The sequence below is a fragment of the Herpailurus yagouaroundi genome, unplaced genomic scaffold, assembly GCF_014898765.1.
Source record: "Herpailurus yagouaroundi ecotype Mexico unplaced genomic scaffold, PumYag 198, whole genome shotgun sequence".
Taxonomy (NCBI): Eukaryota; Metazoa; Chordata; class Mammalia; order Carnivora; family Felidae; genus Herpailurus; species Herpailurus yagouaroundi.
In genome coordinates, this window is record NW_024412429.1 from 27,603,572 (window position 1) to 27,618,597 (window position 15,026).

Sequence of the window (15,026 nt, forward strand, 5' to 3'; positions counted from 1 at the left end):
CCAGGCTCTGAGCGGTCAGCACAGAGCCCGACGCGGGGCTCGAACTCCCGGACCGCGAGATCGTGACCTGAGCCGAAGTCTGCCGCTTAACCGACTGAGCCACCCAGGCGCCCCGAAGTTTTGTATTTTTTGATGAGCAGTTGCATCATCCACTGCTGTGCATAAACAATTACAGTAATTAAGAACCTGGTTTCATATTCTGAGTCCATTGCTTATCTGTATAACATTTACTGAGAAAATAATTTAATTACTCTAAACCTGACTCAGAGGGTTGTTGTGAAGTCTAAAGGTAATCATCCCATTAAAGCATTTGAACATGGTATGTAGTGTGTAATCTACTAACTCTTAGTTGTTTTGATCATCATTTTCATTATTAATAGTATGATTATTTTGAAATCTTACGCCTAGGAAAATATTGCTAGAAAAGGTAAATAAAGAGAAGCAAACAAATTCTGGTTTTTTACGCCCTTCCTCCCCCCACCCCTTCCCTGGCCTGTACCCTCTGCAGAATGTGATAAGCTGAGGCGGGATGGCTACCGAAGTTCACAGTACTACTCCCAGGGGCCGACCTTTGCAGCCAGTACCAACCCCCTCTGCGATGATTATCAAAACGAAGATGAAGAAACAGATCAAAAGGTAAGGCTTCCCAATTCAACATGGGAACCTGGACTGGGTCCCAGAACAGAAAAACGACATAAGTTGAAACACTGGTGAAATCAGAATAAAATAGGGTTTCAGTTAATAATGGTATCTCAATTTCTTAATTTTGACCAAGGTACCATGATTATTTAGCATGTTAACACTGTGGGCAGCTGGGTAAAGCGTTCACAGGAATTCTCAGCGCTATGATTGCAACTTTTCCGCAAGTCACAGTTGGTCTAAAATTAAAAAAAAAAAAAAAGGTAAGGTTAGGATTCAAGGAATTCATTAAAGGGTCACAATCAGTCAGTATATTTGTGCATTTTGAATATTCTCTTTTGGGTAGAAAAATTGAAGGTCTTGTTTTTGTTTTTTGGGTTTTTTTTCTCATGACCAAGAACCCACTCAGATCCTAAAACAAGAGCTCTAAGTATAACAGGCAAAAGTCACTGTTTCACAAGCAGTCAGTGTTTCTCAGAAAGATTGAACAGAAGCAGCACTTTGACTTAATATTATAGCACTGGTCAGTTCACCTGGAGATGCTGTGTTACCCTGGCTGCCTTTCTTCTCATGCCATATCTTGTAGTATGTACAAACTACTTAAGGCAAATATATTTTCTCAGTAATAGAAGCCCCATGAGCAGATAAAAATGTAGAGAGATTTTGACTCATATGGGTTTTTTAAATTCATTCTACTTAGTACTATGGACTTAAAGTTTGATGGACACGTGTTGATTTAGAAACCATTTTTTAATCTAAGAAATTTCAGTAGAATTAGGTCAATGCATAAATGCATTACTGCTTAGAGAACATTAGTCAAAATTTATTGTCCTTCCCCACATAAATAACATCAGAGAAAAGGGTGGATAACAGTTGATCAAAAATGGGAAATTTACTACCATAATTTTTTAGTCTTCGAATAAAAACCCAGGTTTTTATTTGAGAATATTTTTTCTTATCTCTTTAAAAGTATGTTCCCGGGGCACCTGGGTGGCTCAGTCGGTTGAGCGTCCGGCTTCGGCTCAGGTCATGATCTCGCAGTCTGTGAGTTTGAGCCCCGTGTTGGGCTCTGTGCTGACAGCTCAGAGCCTGGAGCCTGCTTCGGATTCTGTGTCTCCCTCTCTCTCTGCCCCTCCCCCACTCATGCTCTGTCTCTGTCTCAGAAATAAATAAACATTAAAAAAATTAAAAAAAAAAAGTATGTTCCCTTATTAGCTTAGTCCTCTGGGACTCAAAATACACAATACTGTATTAGGAAATAATGTAGTAGGAAAAGGAGCTACCTCAAAATTGATCTGGTTTTTAATTTTAAGGTTTTTTTTTTCTCATTGATATGAATAAGGAAAATAAAAATCAAAAGGTGAGTTATATGGTGAGGATTGTGTTCTCTTCTTATTTAACTTTTCAACCCTATTGAAATTGTAATTGACAAATAAAATTGTACATATTTAAATCATCCGTTTTCTTTGTGAAATGGCCATCACAATCGGGTTGATTAACATATCCAGCATCTCACAGGCTTACCTTTCCTCAGTGGGGAAACAGCAGTAAACAAGTATAATATAACACAGTGGTGATGCACATTATGAAGAAAAATAAACTGGCAGTAAGAGTTTGAGAGTGACGGGCTGCTATTTGAGATTGAGTTTTCAAGAGGGGGCTCTCCGAGGGTGTCATTAGAGCAGATCTCAGAATGAAGTGTGGGAACACCACATGGGAATATCTTTGGGAAGAGCTTCTGGGAAGAAGAGATAGTAAGTACAAAGGCCTGGGGACCCTAGTGTGGTTAATCCTGTGGGAGAAGTAGCCAGATACCAGAGTGGCTTGCGGTGCACAAGGGGGAGAGAGGTAATAATGACTTTGGGGAAACAACCAAGGACCAGATCACATAGGAAGGACCTGACCGGCCGTGGTGAGAACTTTGGATTTGTTGTTCTTGGGGGAGGTGGGGAGACACTGGAGGAACTGAGGTGGTAAGCAGGGTGGTCTGAATTACTATGTGATGCAGTCTGGCTACTATATGGAGGCAAGACTGTGGGGAGTTGAAAATGGAAGTAGAATGGTCAGTCAGTAGGCCATTGCAGTAATCCTGGCAAGATATAGCTGATGTGGGCTGGGACCAGGGTGGCAGCGGAGAAGATTCTAGGCTTATGTTGAAAGTGGATCCTATAGGGGCGCCTGGGTGGCGCAGTCGGTGAAGCGTCCCACTTCAGCCAGGTCACGATCTCGCGGTCCGGGAGTTCGAGCCCCGCGTCAGGCTCTGGGCTGATGGCTCAGAGCCTGGAGCCTGTTTCCGATTCTGTGTCTCCCTCTCTCTCTGCCCCTCCCCCGCTCATGCTCTGTCTCTCTCTGTCCCAAAAATAAATAAATGTTGGAAAAAAAAAAAAAAAAGAAAGTGGATCCTATAGAATTTGCTGAAGTTGGGAGAAAGGAAGAGTCAGGGATAATTTTGTTTATTGTCTTTCCAGCTTGATCTCTCTAGAATCCCATTTCAAAAATTATTTGACCCCGTGAGAAATTACCCTCTTCACAGCCTCAGTTATCTTTCCCCATCTTAGATGACAGGACCCACAATTATATTCACTTCTTTGTGCATACTTGGCACTCTGATGGCCCCGCTCTCCTTCTGTCACTTTCCTGAAGACATCCCAATCCCATTTGTTTTTTTTGTTTTGTTTTTTCTGTTTTTACTTTTATTTGCATGTATTTCATGCAGAGTTTACTCCCGGGCCATAAGTTTTTGTTTCTTCAGTTTCTTCTGGGATATCTTTTTCTTCTGTGCAGCCTCCTCTTCCGGTTTAGGAACAATCTGCTCTTTTTCAGTAAGGATCATCTCAATGTGGCAGGGAGAGCTCATGTATGGGTTAATCCGACCATGAGCCCTATAAGTTCTACGCCGCATTTCGGGGGCTTTGTTCACCTGGATGTGCTCAATGACCAGAGAATCTACATCTAAACCCTTAAGTTCAGCATTACTCTCTGCATTTTTAAGCATGTGCAGTAAAAATTTGGCACTCTTTTTGGGCCACCGACCCTGTGTCCAGCCCCACTGTTTGGCCTGGGCACACCTACCAACCCCACCATTGTAGTGTGGGAATGGCACACATTGCTTCTGCAAAGTGACATCTTTCAGATACTTGGTGGCTTTTCGGATATGCATACCCTTGATGGCCTGGGCAGTTTCCCGTGTGTTCTTAAAGTGAACGCGAAGATTTGAACCTCTTGATTTGCATGATTTTGTCGGGTTTTCCGGGTCAAGGGAATAGCGAACCATTTTCAGAGATCACCTCAGGCCGCTTATGGGAAGAGCCCAATCCCATTTGAATCCCGCTCTACCTCTGCTCTGCGCTTAAAGCCTGGCTCACTAAACAAGGCGAGAGGAAAACACCAGGTTTTACTGGCTGCTTGTGCTATAAATGCCTAACCTCGGACCTAAAGTGCCAGCAGTCCTAACATATGAGCTCATCAGTTCACTCTTCCACTGCCCAAATTATATTTCTCAAATCTCCAAATACCATGTTTTCTGTTTTACTCTCAGATACCATCTGTGATATCTACTGCACTGTGGGGTGAAGGGGGGGCGGGGGGAGCAGTCCGAAGGCATATCCTTTCACAACCAAACCTATTGAACGGCTTGCATCTATGCCTACATCTACTCACCCTTTCCTGCCATTGCAATGAGTGCAGAGTCCTTGCTTCTTTTCTGCCCTGTTTGCACCCATGTGCTTAGATTAGGGCATGGCATGCAGTCAACACTCAGTATTTTTTCAGTGGAACGATTAAGGCCAACTTCTCAAGAACTTCATCCCTGCAATTTGCCCCTTTCTCTTTGCCCTAATCCATTCTCTCTCTTTATTGCATCAGAAGTCTTCATTATATGAACAAACTACCTTGTCTTTCATCTTGAAGAAACCCTCCTTTGACCTTTCACCCCCGTCCAAATTCTGCCATATTTTCCAGGTCTTTAGAATAGAACTCCTCCAAAGAACTGTCTAGACTTGCGGTCAACACTGCCTTTTCTCACAATCTCCTCTGAACCCCCTCCAAATAAACTTTTATCCCTAGCACGCTCCTGAAATCAGTCTTGTTAAGTCTGTTCATCACGTCTATCTTGCCCAAATCTAATAGTTAGTTTTCAGCCCCCCTCCGATTCAGCCTCTCAGCAGTGTTTGACATAGTTTACTGTCCTTCTTCAAGTACTTTCTATACTTGGCTTCCATGAGACCACACATTCCTGGTTTTCCTCCTGCCTCACTAGCCAGTGCTTCTCAGTCATGGTTGGATGCTATTCCATATATCTAAACATTGGTTTGACTCTGCTCCTCTGAAGCAGGCTTAATCCTTGGGTGATCCCACTGAGACCCATGGCCTTAAATTCCAGACACTGAAGTTTCCTAAATTTCTATCGCCAGTCCAGACCCATGCATTTAGCTGCTTACTGTCCATCTTATGGGCATCTCAAACCTAACCCAAATCCCAAAATGTTCATTCTCACATCCCTACCTACTCCTCTCATAGTTTTCCCCACCTCCGTAAACCGTATAACTCCGTTCTACCAGATGCTGAAGCCAAAAATGTTGGGCACATTCTTGCTGCTTTTATTCTCTTTACACCTTCAGTAAATACTACAGATTTATCAATTATAGAGCCCCTACTAAAATCCCATATCTGATGTTATGCGATGATGAAGTCCAGGGCATGTTTCTGAGACTGGGTCATTAGGGCACGTTGGAGGTGAGGTCGTGAAAGACTGATGAGGGATGGATCCGCTCTGTGGATACTGAGTTCACCAAGAATGTTAACAGGAGTAGTGGTGGAAGGAGGCTGAGGTGGGATGACAGGGGAGCCATGGTAAGTGATGGAGTTAGGTGTTATTGCATAGCTAATAGGAAGTCACTAACATATTTTTTTTTAATGTTTATTTGTTTATTGTGAGGGGGAATGGAAGAGAGAGAGAGAGAGAAAGGGAGAAAGAAAGGGAGAATACCAACCAGGCTCCATGTTTGAACCTGATGCAGAGCTCAATCCCACGAATCATGAGATCACAACCTGAGCAGAATTTAAGAATTGAACGCTGAATCAGATGAGCCACGCTGGTGCCCTATGGAAGTCACTAACATTTTTAAGCAGACGACTTTATGATTAGGAACAAAAGTTGTATGTACCATCTTGTGTTAGATGGAAGATGTTGAGATAATGTTGAAACTGATTTTCTAATTTATATAATATATCAAACCTGACTCTAGAACTTCTAGAGAGGGAGTATTTTAACAGACTGATTTCTGATTTGAAAAATAGAGAAATTTTGTCAAAAATTCACACCAGGTTGACAAAATAAATGGTAACTGTGTGAGGTAATGGATGTGTTTACTAGTCTTATTGTGGCAATCATTTAGCAGTATATACATGTAACAAATTATCACATTATACGCCTTAAACTTACACAATGTTTTATGTTGATTATATCTCGATAAAACTGGGTGGAAAAATGAAGCTCATTTAAAAGAAAAAATTGGACCAAATTACAAAAAGCATCAAGTTCAGATGGTTTCATAGAGAGGGTTCCACTAAAGCTTTTAAAGAGTAAGTAGATAGGGAAAGGGGGAAAAAGGAGAGGGAGGCAAACCATAAGAGACTCTTACTTTTAGAAAACAAACTGAGGGTTGCTGGAAGGGAGGTGGGCAGGAGGTGGGCTAAATGGGTGATGGGTATTAAGGAGGGCACTTGTGACCAGCACTGGGTGTTATATATAAGTGATGAATCACTAAATTCTACTCCTGAAACCGAGATTATACTATGTGTTAACGAACTAGAATTTAAATAAAAACTTGAAACAAACAAAAGGAAAAGAAAATAGAAAGAGTAAGTAAATCCAATGCTTGAAACTTTCTCAGAGCAAAAAAAAAAGAAGGATATGGTGTGATTTTTTTTTTTCAAACGAATTAGATTTACCCTGAGATCAAACCTAACAAAGACCACACAAAGTAGAAAATCAGCTGGCCAGTCCCACTCATGAATATTATCATTAGAAGTCACAGTAGAATGTTAGGAAACATAATTTAACAGCTCGTTACAAGACAGATGTTTAAAAATGAACCTGGATTTATCCCAATAGGAATGCAAGGATTTTCAGTATCAGTTAATCTAATCACATGTTAATATATTAATAGATTTGAAGAGAACGATCGGATCAAAACCATAGATAGTGACAAGGTATTTGAAACAATTCAACATCCATTCTTGATAAGAAACACTCCATAATATAGAAACAAGTAGATACTCATACCTTAAAATGTATCTGCCTTGTCACCAAAGCCAACATGCTATTCCATGGGCCATTCTTCTTAGAATGAGACGTAAGACAGGACATTCACTTGTCACTATTATTACATTGTATGGGAAGAACTGGCCAAAACAATTAGAAAAGTTGTAGGGTAAGAGGCTCAGAAATAAGGGAAGACTGAAATTAAATTATCATTCTTTGTACATGATATGTTTGTATACTTGGTGACTCCAGGAAAATAAAAATTTGAAACTGCTAGCAACAGTAAACTTCAATGACCTAGAAAGGTATGATGTTGATGTATGGAAACCAAAACTTTTCATATCTACAAAAGCAAATTACAAGATATAATAGGAAAAATCTATTTAAAGTTGTAATGGCAGATGGGGTGCCGGGATGGCTCAGTCGATTGAGTATCTGACCCTGGATTTCAGCTCAGGTCACGATCCCAGGGTGGTGGGATCCAGCCCCATGTCAGCTCCACACTGAGTGCGGGGCCTGCTTGGGATTCTCTCTGTCTCTCCCTCTGCCTCTCTCTCCTGCTCTTGCGCACTGGCTCTCTCTCTCTCTCTCTCTCTCTCTCTCTTATGCTCTTGGATGAGATGACTCCGTATCAAAAAGCTGTCATTTCTGCCCAAGTTGACTTATAGAATTAACACAACACCAATAAGATGTTGAGTGGTTTAGTTTCGTTTTGGTTTAAGAGTGATTTGGGGGATGGACAGAGAAAGGGAAGGACCAGAGAGGACCTAAGGGTCATAGCGGGGAAAGCTGTAACCTAGAGGAGCAATGAGGAAGGAGAACTACTCGCCTCACCAGGTACTAAAAAGAGTCAAGAATTGCTCAGTGTGGAATCTGAATGTACAGACCAGCAGGACAGAATATTAAACATAGACTATAGAGACCAGAAGTCTACCCAAATCTTCATGGGATTTAGTACGTGATCGAGTTGACATTTGAAATCAGGTGGGAGTTCAGTAACTATAAAAGGGGCTCCAAGCCAGCAGTTTATGGTCTCCGTGTTAAGGCCAAGACCCTTAAGTGCAATGCAGGCTCTTAAAAGTCATTTTAACAGTTGGGGTTATTTTAGATACAGAGTATGTAGAGGTCAAATTTGAGGGAAAATGCTGGGGAAAGCCTTTACTTTGTATTTTCTAGGTAAGTGGTTAGGAGTTGGGGTATGGTGAGGAGAGCAGTGGACCACACAGAAGTTAACAAACGCTTAGACTACAAATGCTCTGACCTGGAAAGAGGTACACAGAATGAAAAGCATCTGATTTGCATTCAGCAATAGGAAGCATCTATTATGTGCTTAGGATAGAAGCACGCTCCTAAAAGGAGAGCTGCTGATAAGGTAAAAGCTAAAGACATACGTTAGAAGAACCTAGGGGACATCTGTTCCGGGTGTTTATTCTAGAGAATTGTTCTAGAATAATTATCCTAATGCAAAACACGTTTACGAAGCAAGACTCCTGTTTATGGTATAAGGAATGTTATTTTGCTAATTATCTCCACATGTATCTTTCAAAGTGTAGCAAGAAAAATAACTATTTCCAATGATATACGTTATATATAAACTTGCATGAGAGAAATGCTGTCTGCAAAGGGCTTTAGAAATCTCACAGAACACCTTTTTTTTTCCAACCGTGAAATCAGAGAATAAGTCAGTGCTTTAGTATTATGCTAGTCGCAGCCTTTTGTGTGTGTGTGTGTGTGTGTGTGTGTGTGTTCTTTCGGTTTTCAGTGTGTACCAGGTACTACCAAACAGGTTTTTCAGGTATTTGCAGGAAGTTCAGTTATGGGTGCCAAAATATTTCCAGTGAGTTGATAGGGCATCTCCCCAACTGCCATTGTTGGAGGTTATGTTTGATGATATGTTCACTGAATCAGGGAAACATTCATAGAGGCCCCATTGTCTCAGCAGAAAGGATGTCAGTTATGAGTTGCTCAATCTCTTATGTAAAATTAACTCCCAAACACGTAAATTAGACTGGGATTATGGCAATAAAAGGTTGGCTTTTATGGTACTGATGTAACCTGAAATTTTCTGTTTCCTGTTATTCTTTGAACTAGCATCTCAGGTTCTGTTTTAGTCCTCATTGATGAGACATACTTCAATTGAAGGAGGACTTTGAAAAGACAAAAGGGATAGTAGACTTGCTCTGTAATTGCACATATCGGAGGCTTATATAACATGATGCTTGAGATCGCCGGTTTGGGGCAGCCTGTCCACCTGTTGAAGCTGAGTGGTTTTGGGTAAATTGCTTCTCTCCATGAGCTTCGGTTTCCTCACTGTAAAGAGTTAGAAGCCCCATGTTCTGGTTTGCTCAGGACAGTCCTGTATTACAGCTGCTGTCCTGCGTAATTATTAATAACACCCCCTTTCACTTTCAGAGGAGTTCTGGTTTTGATCATAAGTTACACAGCCACCTTACCTTCCTTGGGGAGGGATGTGGTGAGGTTGAAAGGAATTAATGTTTATGAAAGTCTTCACTTGGTGCCTGGCATATAGAATATGCTCAAATAATGGCTAGTTCAGTATTACTAAACTGCTTGAGTTTTCAAACCAGACTACAAAGAAAAGGACTCCACGGACAATGAAATTTGGCCACTCTCCCACTCCCCCTAAGTCTTTTATTATAGACTTTCTGCAAAGAATTTCCTGCCTGAAGCAACAAATTTGAGAGGTTTCAGCAACTACTAACAAACTTCCCATTGTTGTGTCTTTGTTGGTTATCTCTAAATAGAACTACTAGAGGTCATACTAGCACTAACTTTACTTTAGAACACTTGCCAGACTTTTCCAAGTTATATCTCATTCCCCACAGGAACTCCAATGGAAGAAGTATTTTAATAATCATTACTATCATTTTTCTTAAGTTTATTTCTTTATTTTGACAGAGAACAGAGCACATGAGCAGGGGATGGGCAGAGAGAGAGAGGCAGGGAGAGAGAGAGAGAATCCCCAAGCAGGCTTTGCGTGCAGTCAGCACAGAGCCCGATGTGGGGCTCGAACTCACAGACTGTGAGATCGTGACCTGAGCTGAAGTCAAGAGCCGACACTTAACTGACTGAGCCACCCAGGCACGCCTCATTGCTATCATTTTGATGATCTGGAAACCAAGACTCAGAATTATGAAATAGCTTTCCCAAGACCACATGGCTAGAATGCATCAGGGAGGACGCGAATGTAGGGCCTCCACTTTATATTCCATTTCTCTTCCTTGCACCATGTTGGTGAAACAAAAGGGGGAGATTACTACACTCCCCAAATGCCTTCTTATTAAGCCTGTTGTTGGCATTTTTCATTCCACTGTTGACTTGTCTGCTATTCATTCATTCACTCATACCATTGTTTCAAAAACCACTTAAGTACCACTTCGTCTCAGTATACAGACATACTGCCTGGCCTAGGATGGTTTATGGTCTAGAAACCATGCCCTAGATGACTCTAGTGCAGTCATTTGTATTGGGTCTCTGTGAGTAATTCCAGGGCACAGTGGAAACCCAGAGGAGTCTATGCTAGCTCCTTGTGTTCAGTGCTTCCCAGTTTGGGACACCTTGGTTACTTTGTATCTTGCAAGCAGGAATGAGAAGCCTGGGGACTGTCACTTTTCCAGACCTTCATGCATTCAAACCAGTAAACTGTTCCAGTGTCTCTTGTTGCAAACACCCCATTAAACTGGAATAAGGCTCCATTCATATCTGCCTTCCCCTTTACATGGGGACACAGCATTCCTGTCTTGTTGCTATCCGTATACCTCTGTATCTCCCAACATGTGGAAAAGTTCAGGAGCCAGAGACTAGGCTTCATGCTATATGTGAATCTATTTAATACTTATTGCAACCATGCAGAGTAGCTTGGATTGTACCCATAACACAGATGAGGAAACTGCATTTTGGAGAGACTATATCGCTTGCATAAGATCACATAGTTTTAAAATACTGAAACTGAAATCTCGGTTTTAAAACAGTGTTTTTGAGATGTAATTTACATAAAATACACATATTTAAATTATACAATTTAGTAAGTTTTGATATATGTGTACACACATGAGCCCATCACCACAATCATGGTAGTGAACACCTTCGGCACCCTTAAAAGTGAAGCAGTCTTTTACATTAGTAAAAGAGTGAATAAATAAATACGTATTGGAATGCAATGTATACCCAGTAAAATGAATGAATTGTTGGCTCACACAGAAACATGGATGTGTCTTAGAAACATAAGTAAATAACACAACACCGAGAGTGAACCATTTTTATAAAAGTCAGTAAACATGTAAGTTACACATATTGGTACATATATAACAAAAAGTAAGGGGATAATTAACACACAATTCAGGACAGTGGTTATCTTGGGGAAAGCGGGAGGAGCACTGAGGTAGATGCAGTTATTGGTAATAGTTTGTATAAGTCACGGGTTGGGTGGTAAGTTCTGAAATATTCATTATGTTATATATTTTGTATATATCATTTATTAAAATGAAAAGATTATAAGTAAGAAGTACTATATCAGTTTAAACATTTAAGGTCTTAAGTATTTTCCATTCTTTTAAGGAAAAGATCCTTAATATGCAGTCCACAATATTAGTTTCAGTCCACAATATTTTAATCCAACATGTAATAATGACAAAGGGGCTGGCTTTGTGGTAAAAGGACTAATATGCTGATGGGGAGAGAAAGAACAATTGAAGCTATTTAGTATTGTGGATATGGACACCACCATCTGGCCATCAGGGAGCCGCTAGATGGGCCAAGAACTGTGCTTCCGTATGGATCCATTTCCACTGCCCCTGCTTTTTTTGTTGTTGTTGAGCCTGGGGTTGGCGGGGAGGGAATAGGAGAGAACAGAAGTAAGTCAGGATCTTTTGTGTCTAAGTATATTGAAAGTAGAAGAAGCACATATAGGCAAAAAAAGGCTGCGGAAGTTTCGACACCTTATGAAGCCATCTATGATCTGGAAAACCAAGAGTCAACCCAAGACAGATTTCCTTCTGGGAAACAAAACAAAACAAAACAAACAAAAAAAACCCCAACATCAAAGACAGAGTCAATGTCCTGCAAAAAGGAGTGGAGTGTATGTTAGTATTCTTTTAACTAATGCTCTACATAAGGGCGCCTGGGTGGCTCAATCGGTTAAACATCTGACTTTGGCTCAGGTCATGATCTCACAGTTCATGAGTTCAAGCCCTGTGGCTCAGAGTCTGGAACCTGCTTTGGATTCTGTGTCTCCCTCTCTGTCTGCCCCTGCCCTGCTTATGCTTTGTCTATCTTTCAAAAATAAATAAACATTAAAAAATTAAAAAAATAATAATAATACTCTATATAGTTTCATCTGTTCTACATTCATTTTCATGTAATAATTCCTAAATGAATGCTAAATTTAGCTCTGATTATAATTACATTTTTTAATTGCTAGGAGCATAGCAGATTAAAAAGGAAAAAGCCTGGGCTAATCTGTGATTCACATTTAAGCTCACTTTTTGATAACTTGGCCACCTGCCAAAGAGACCATGTTTCAGGCTCCACTGTCCATCTGGTGGGAGCTTGTCTGGCTTCCAGACAGGACCTAGGAGTCTCTGAAATGCAGGTCTGCAGCATCCCAAATCTACACAACAACTGCTGGTGTGGCCAGTGATTTCCCTTTCTAAATTAAGTAACCTGGCACAAGGAATTGTGGTTTCTCCTTTCATTTGTGACTCTTCATTCCTTCTGGGATCAGGGTATGGGGTATCAGGGAACGTTACTGATCAACGGACAGGTTTAAAAATTGCATTTAAGGTCCGAAAGCAAGGCAACTTTATTTATTTATTTATTTTTTATTTATATATGAAATTTATTGTCAAATTGGTTTCCATACAAACACCCAGTGCTCATCCCAAAAGGTGCCCTCCTCAATACCCATCACCCACCCTCTCCTCCCTCCCACCCCCCATCAACCCTCAGTTTGCTCTCAGTTCTCAACAGTCTCTTATGCTTTGGCTCTCTCCCACTCTAACCTCTTTTTTTTTTTTTTCCTTCCCCTCCCCCATGGGTTCCTGTTAAGTTTCTCAGGATCCACATAAGAGTGAAACCATATGGTATCTGTCTTTCTCTGTATGGCTTATTTCACTTAGCATCACACTCTCCAGTTCCATCCACGTTGCTACAAAAGGCCATATTTCATTTTTTCTCATTGCCACGTAGTATTCCATTGTGTATATAAACCACAATTTCTTTATCCATTCATCAGTTGATGGACATTTAGGCTCTTTCCATAATTTGGCTATTGTTGAGAGTGCTGCTATGAACATTGGGGTACAAGTGCCCCTATGCATCAGTACTCCTGTGTCCCTTGGATAAATTCCTCGCAGTGCTATTGCTGGGTCATAGGGTAGGTCTATTTTTAATTTTCTGAGGAACCTCCACACTGCTTTCCAGAGCGGCTGCACCAATTTGCATTCCCACCAAAGTGCAAGAGGGTTCCCATTTCTCCACATCCTCTCCAGCATCTGTAGTCTCCTGATTTGTTCATTTTGGCCACTCTGACTGGCGTGAGGTGATACCTGAGTGTGGTTTTGATTTGTATTTCCCTGATAAGGAGCGATGCTGAACATCTTTTCATGTGCCTGTTGGCCATCCGGATGTCTTCTTTAGACAAGTGTCTATTCATGTTTTCTGCCCATTTCTTCACTGGGTTATTTGCTTTTCGGGTGTGGAGTTTGGTGAGCTCTTTATAGATTTTGGATACTAGCCCTTTGTCCGATATGTCATTTGCAAAGATCTTTTCCCATTCCGTTGGTTGCCTTTTAGTTTTGTTGGTTGTTTCCTTTGCTGTGCAGAAGCTTTTTATCTTCATAAGGTCCCAGTAATTCACTTTTGCTTTTAATTCCCTTGCCTTTGGGGATGTGTCGAGTAAGAGATTGCTACGGCTGAGGTCAGAGAGGTCTTTTCCTGCTTTCTCCTCTAAGGTTTTGATGGTTTCCTGTCTCACATTCAGATCCTTTATCCATTTTGAGTTTATTTTTGTGAATGGTGTGAGAAAGTGGTCTAGTTTCAACCTTCTGCATGTTGCTGTCCAGTTCTCCCAGCACCATTTGTTAAAGAGACTGTCTTTTTTCCATTGGATGTTCTTTCCTGCTTTGTCAAAGATGAGTTGGCCATACGTTTGTGGGTCTAGTTCTGGGGTTTCTATTCTATTCCATTGGTCTATGTGTCTGTTTTTGTGCCAATACCATGCTGTCTTGATGATGACAGCTTTGTAGTAGAGGCTAAAGTCTGGGATTGTGATGCCTCCTGCTTTGGTCTTCTTCTTCAAAATTACTTTGGCTATTCGGGGCCTTTTGTGGTTCCATATGAATTTTAGGATTGCTTGTTCTAGTTTCGAGAAGAATGCTGGTGCAATTTTGATTGGGATTGCATTGAATGTGTAGATAGCTTTGGGTAGTATTGACATTTTGACGATATTTATTCTTCCAATCCATGAGCAGGGAATGTCTTTCCATTTCTTTAAATCTTCTTCAATTACCTTCATAAGCTTTCTATAGTTTTCAGCATACAGATCCTTTACATCTTTGGTTAGATTTATTCCTAGGTATTTTATGCTTCTTGGTGCAATTGTGAATGGGATCAGTTTCTTTATTTGTCTTTCTGTTGCTTCATTGTTAGTGTATAAGAATGCAACTGATTTCTGTACATTGATTTTGTATCCTGCCACTTTGCTGAATTCATGTATCAGTTCTAGCAGACTTTTGGTGGAGTCTATCGGATTTTCCATGTATAATATCATGTCATCTGCAAAAAGCGAAAGCTTGACTTCATCTTTGCCAATTTGGATGCCTTTGATTTCCTTTTGTTGTCTGATTGCTGATGCTAGAACTTCCAGCACTATGTTAAACAACAGCGGTGAGAGTGGGCATCCCTGTCGTGTTCCTGATCTCAGGGAAAAAGCTCTCAGTTTTTCCCCGTTGAGGATGATGTTAGCTGTGGGCTTTTCATAAATGGCTTTTATGATCTTTAAGTATGTTCCTTCTATCCCAACTTTCTCAAGGATTTTTATTAAGAAAGGGTGCTGGATTTTGTCAAAGGCCTTTTCTGCATCGATTGACAGGATCATATGGTT

General features: G+C 40.8%; 2 protein-coding genes across 11 annotated transcripts in view; one reads left to right on the forward strand and one right to left on the reverse strand.

The window, feature by feature from the left end:
• LOC121013394 (60S ribosomal protein L17-like) overlaps positions 1 to 3,953 on the reverse strand; it is a 7,844-nt gene extending 3,891 nt beyond the window's left edge. Inside the window, exons 1-2 of the mRNA XM_040449060.1 lie at positions 3,363 to 3,953; positions 1,045 to 1,051 (exon numbers count right to left, since the gene is read on the reverse strand). Of these exons, the coding sequence (XP_040304994.1) occupies positions 1,045 to 1,051; positions 3,363 to 3,913 (558 nt within the window). The 5' untranslated portion in view covers positions 3,914 to 3,953. The remainder of the gene's footprint in view (positions 1 to 1,044; positions 1,052 to 3,362) is intronic.
• NHSL1 (NHS like 1) overlaps positions 1 to 15,026 on the forward strand; it is a 249,591-nt gene that overhangs the window by 202,949 nt on the left and 31,616 nt on the right. For all 10 annotated transcript variants that reach the window (XM_040449049.1, XM_040449050.1, XM_040449052.1 and 7 more), the window contains exon 3: positions 509 to 636. In XM_040449049.1, the coding sequence (XP_040304983.1) occupies positions 509 to 636 (128 nt within the window). The remainder of the gene's footprint in view (positions 1 to 508; positions 637 to 15,026) is intronic.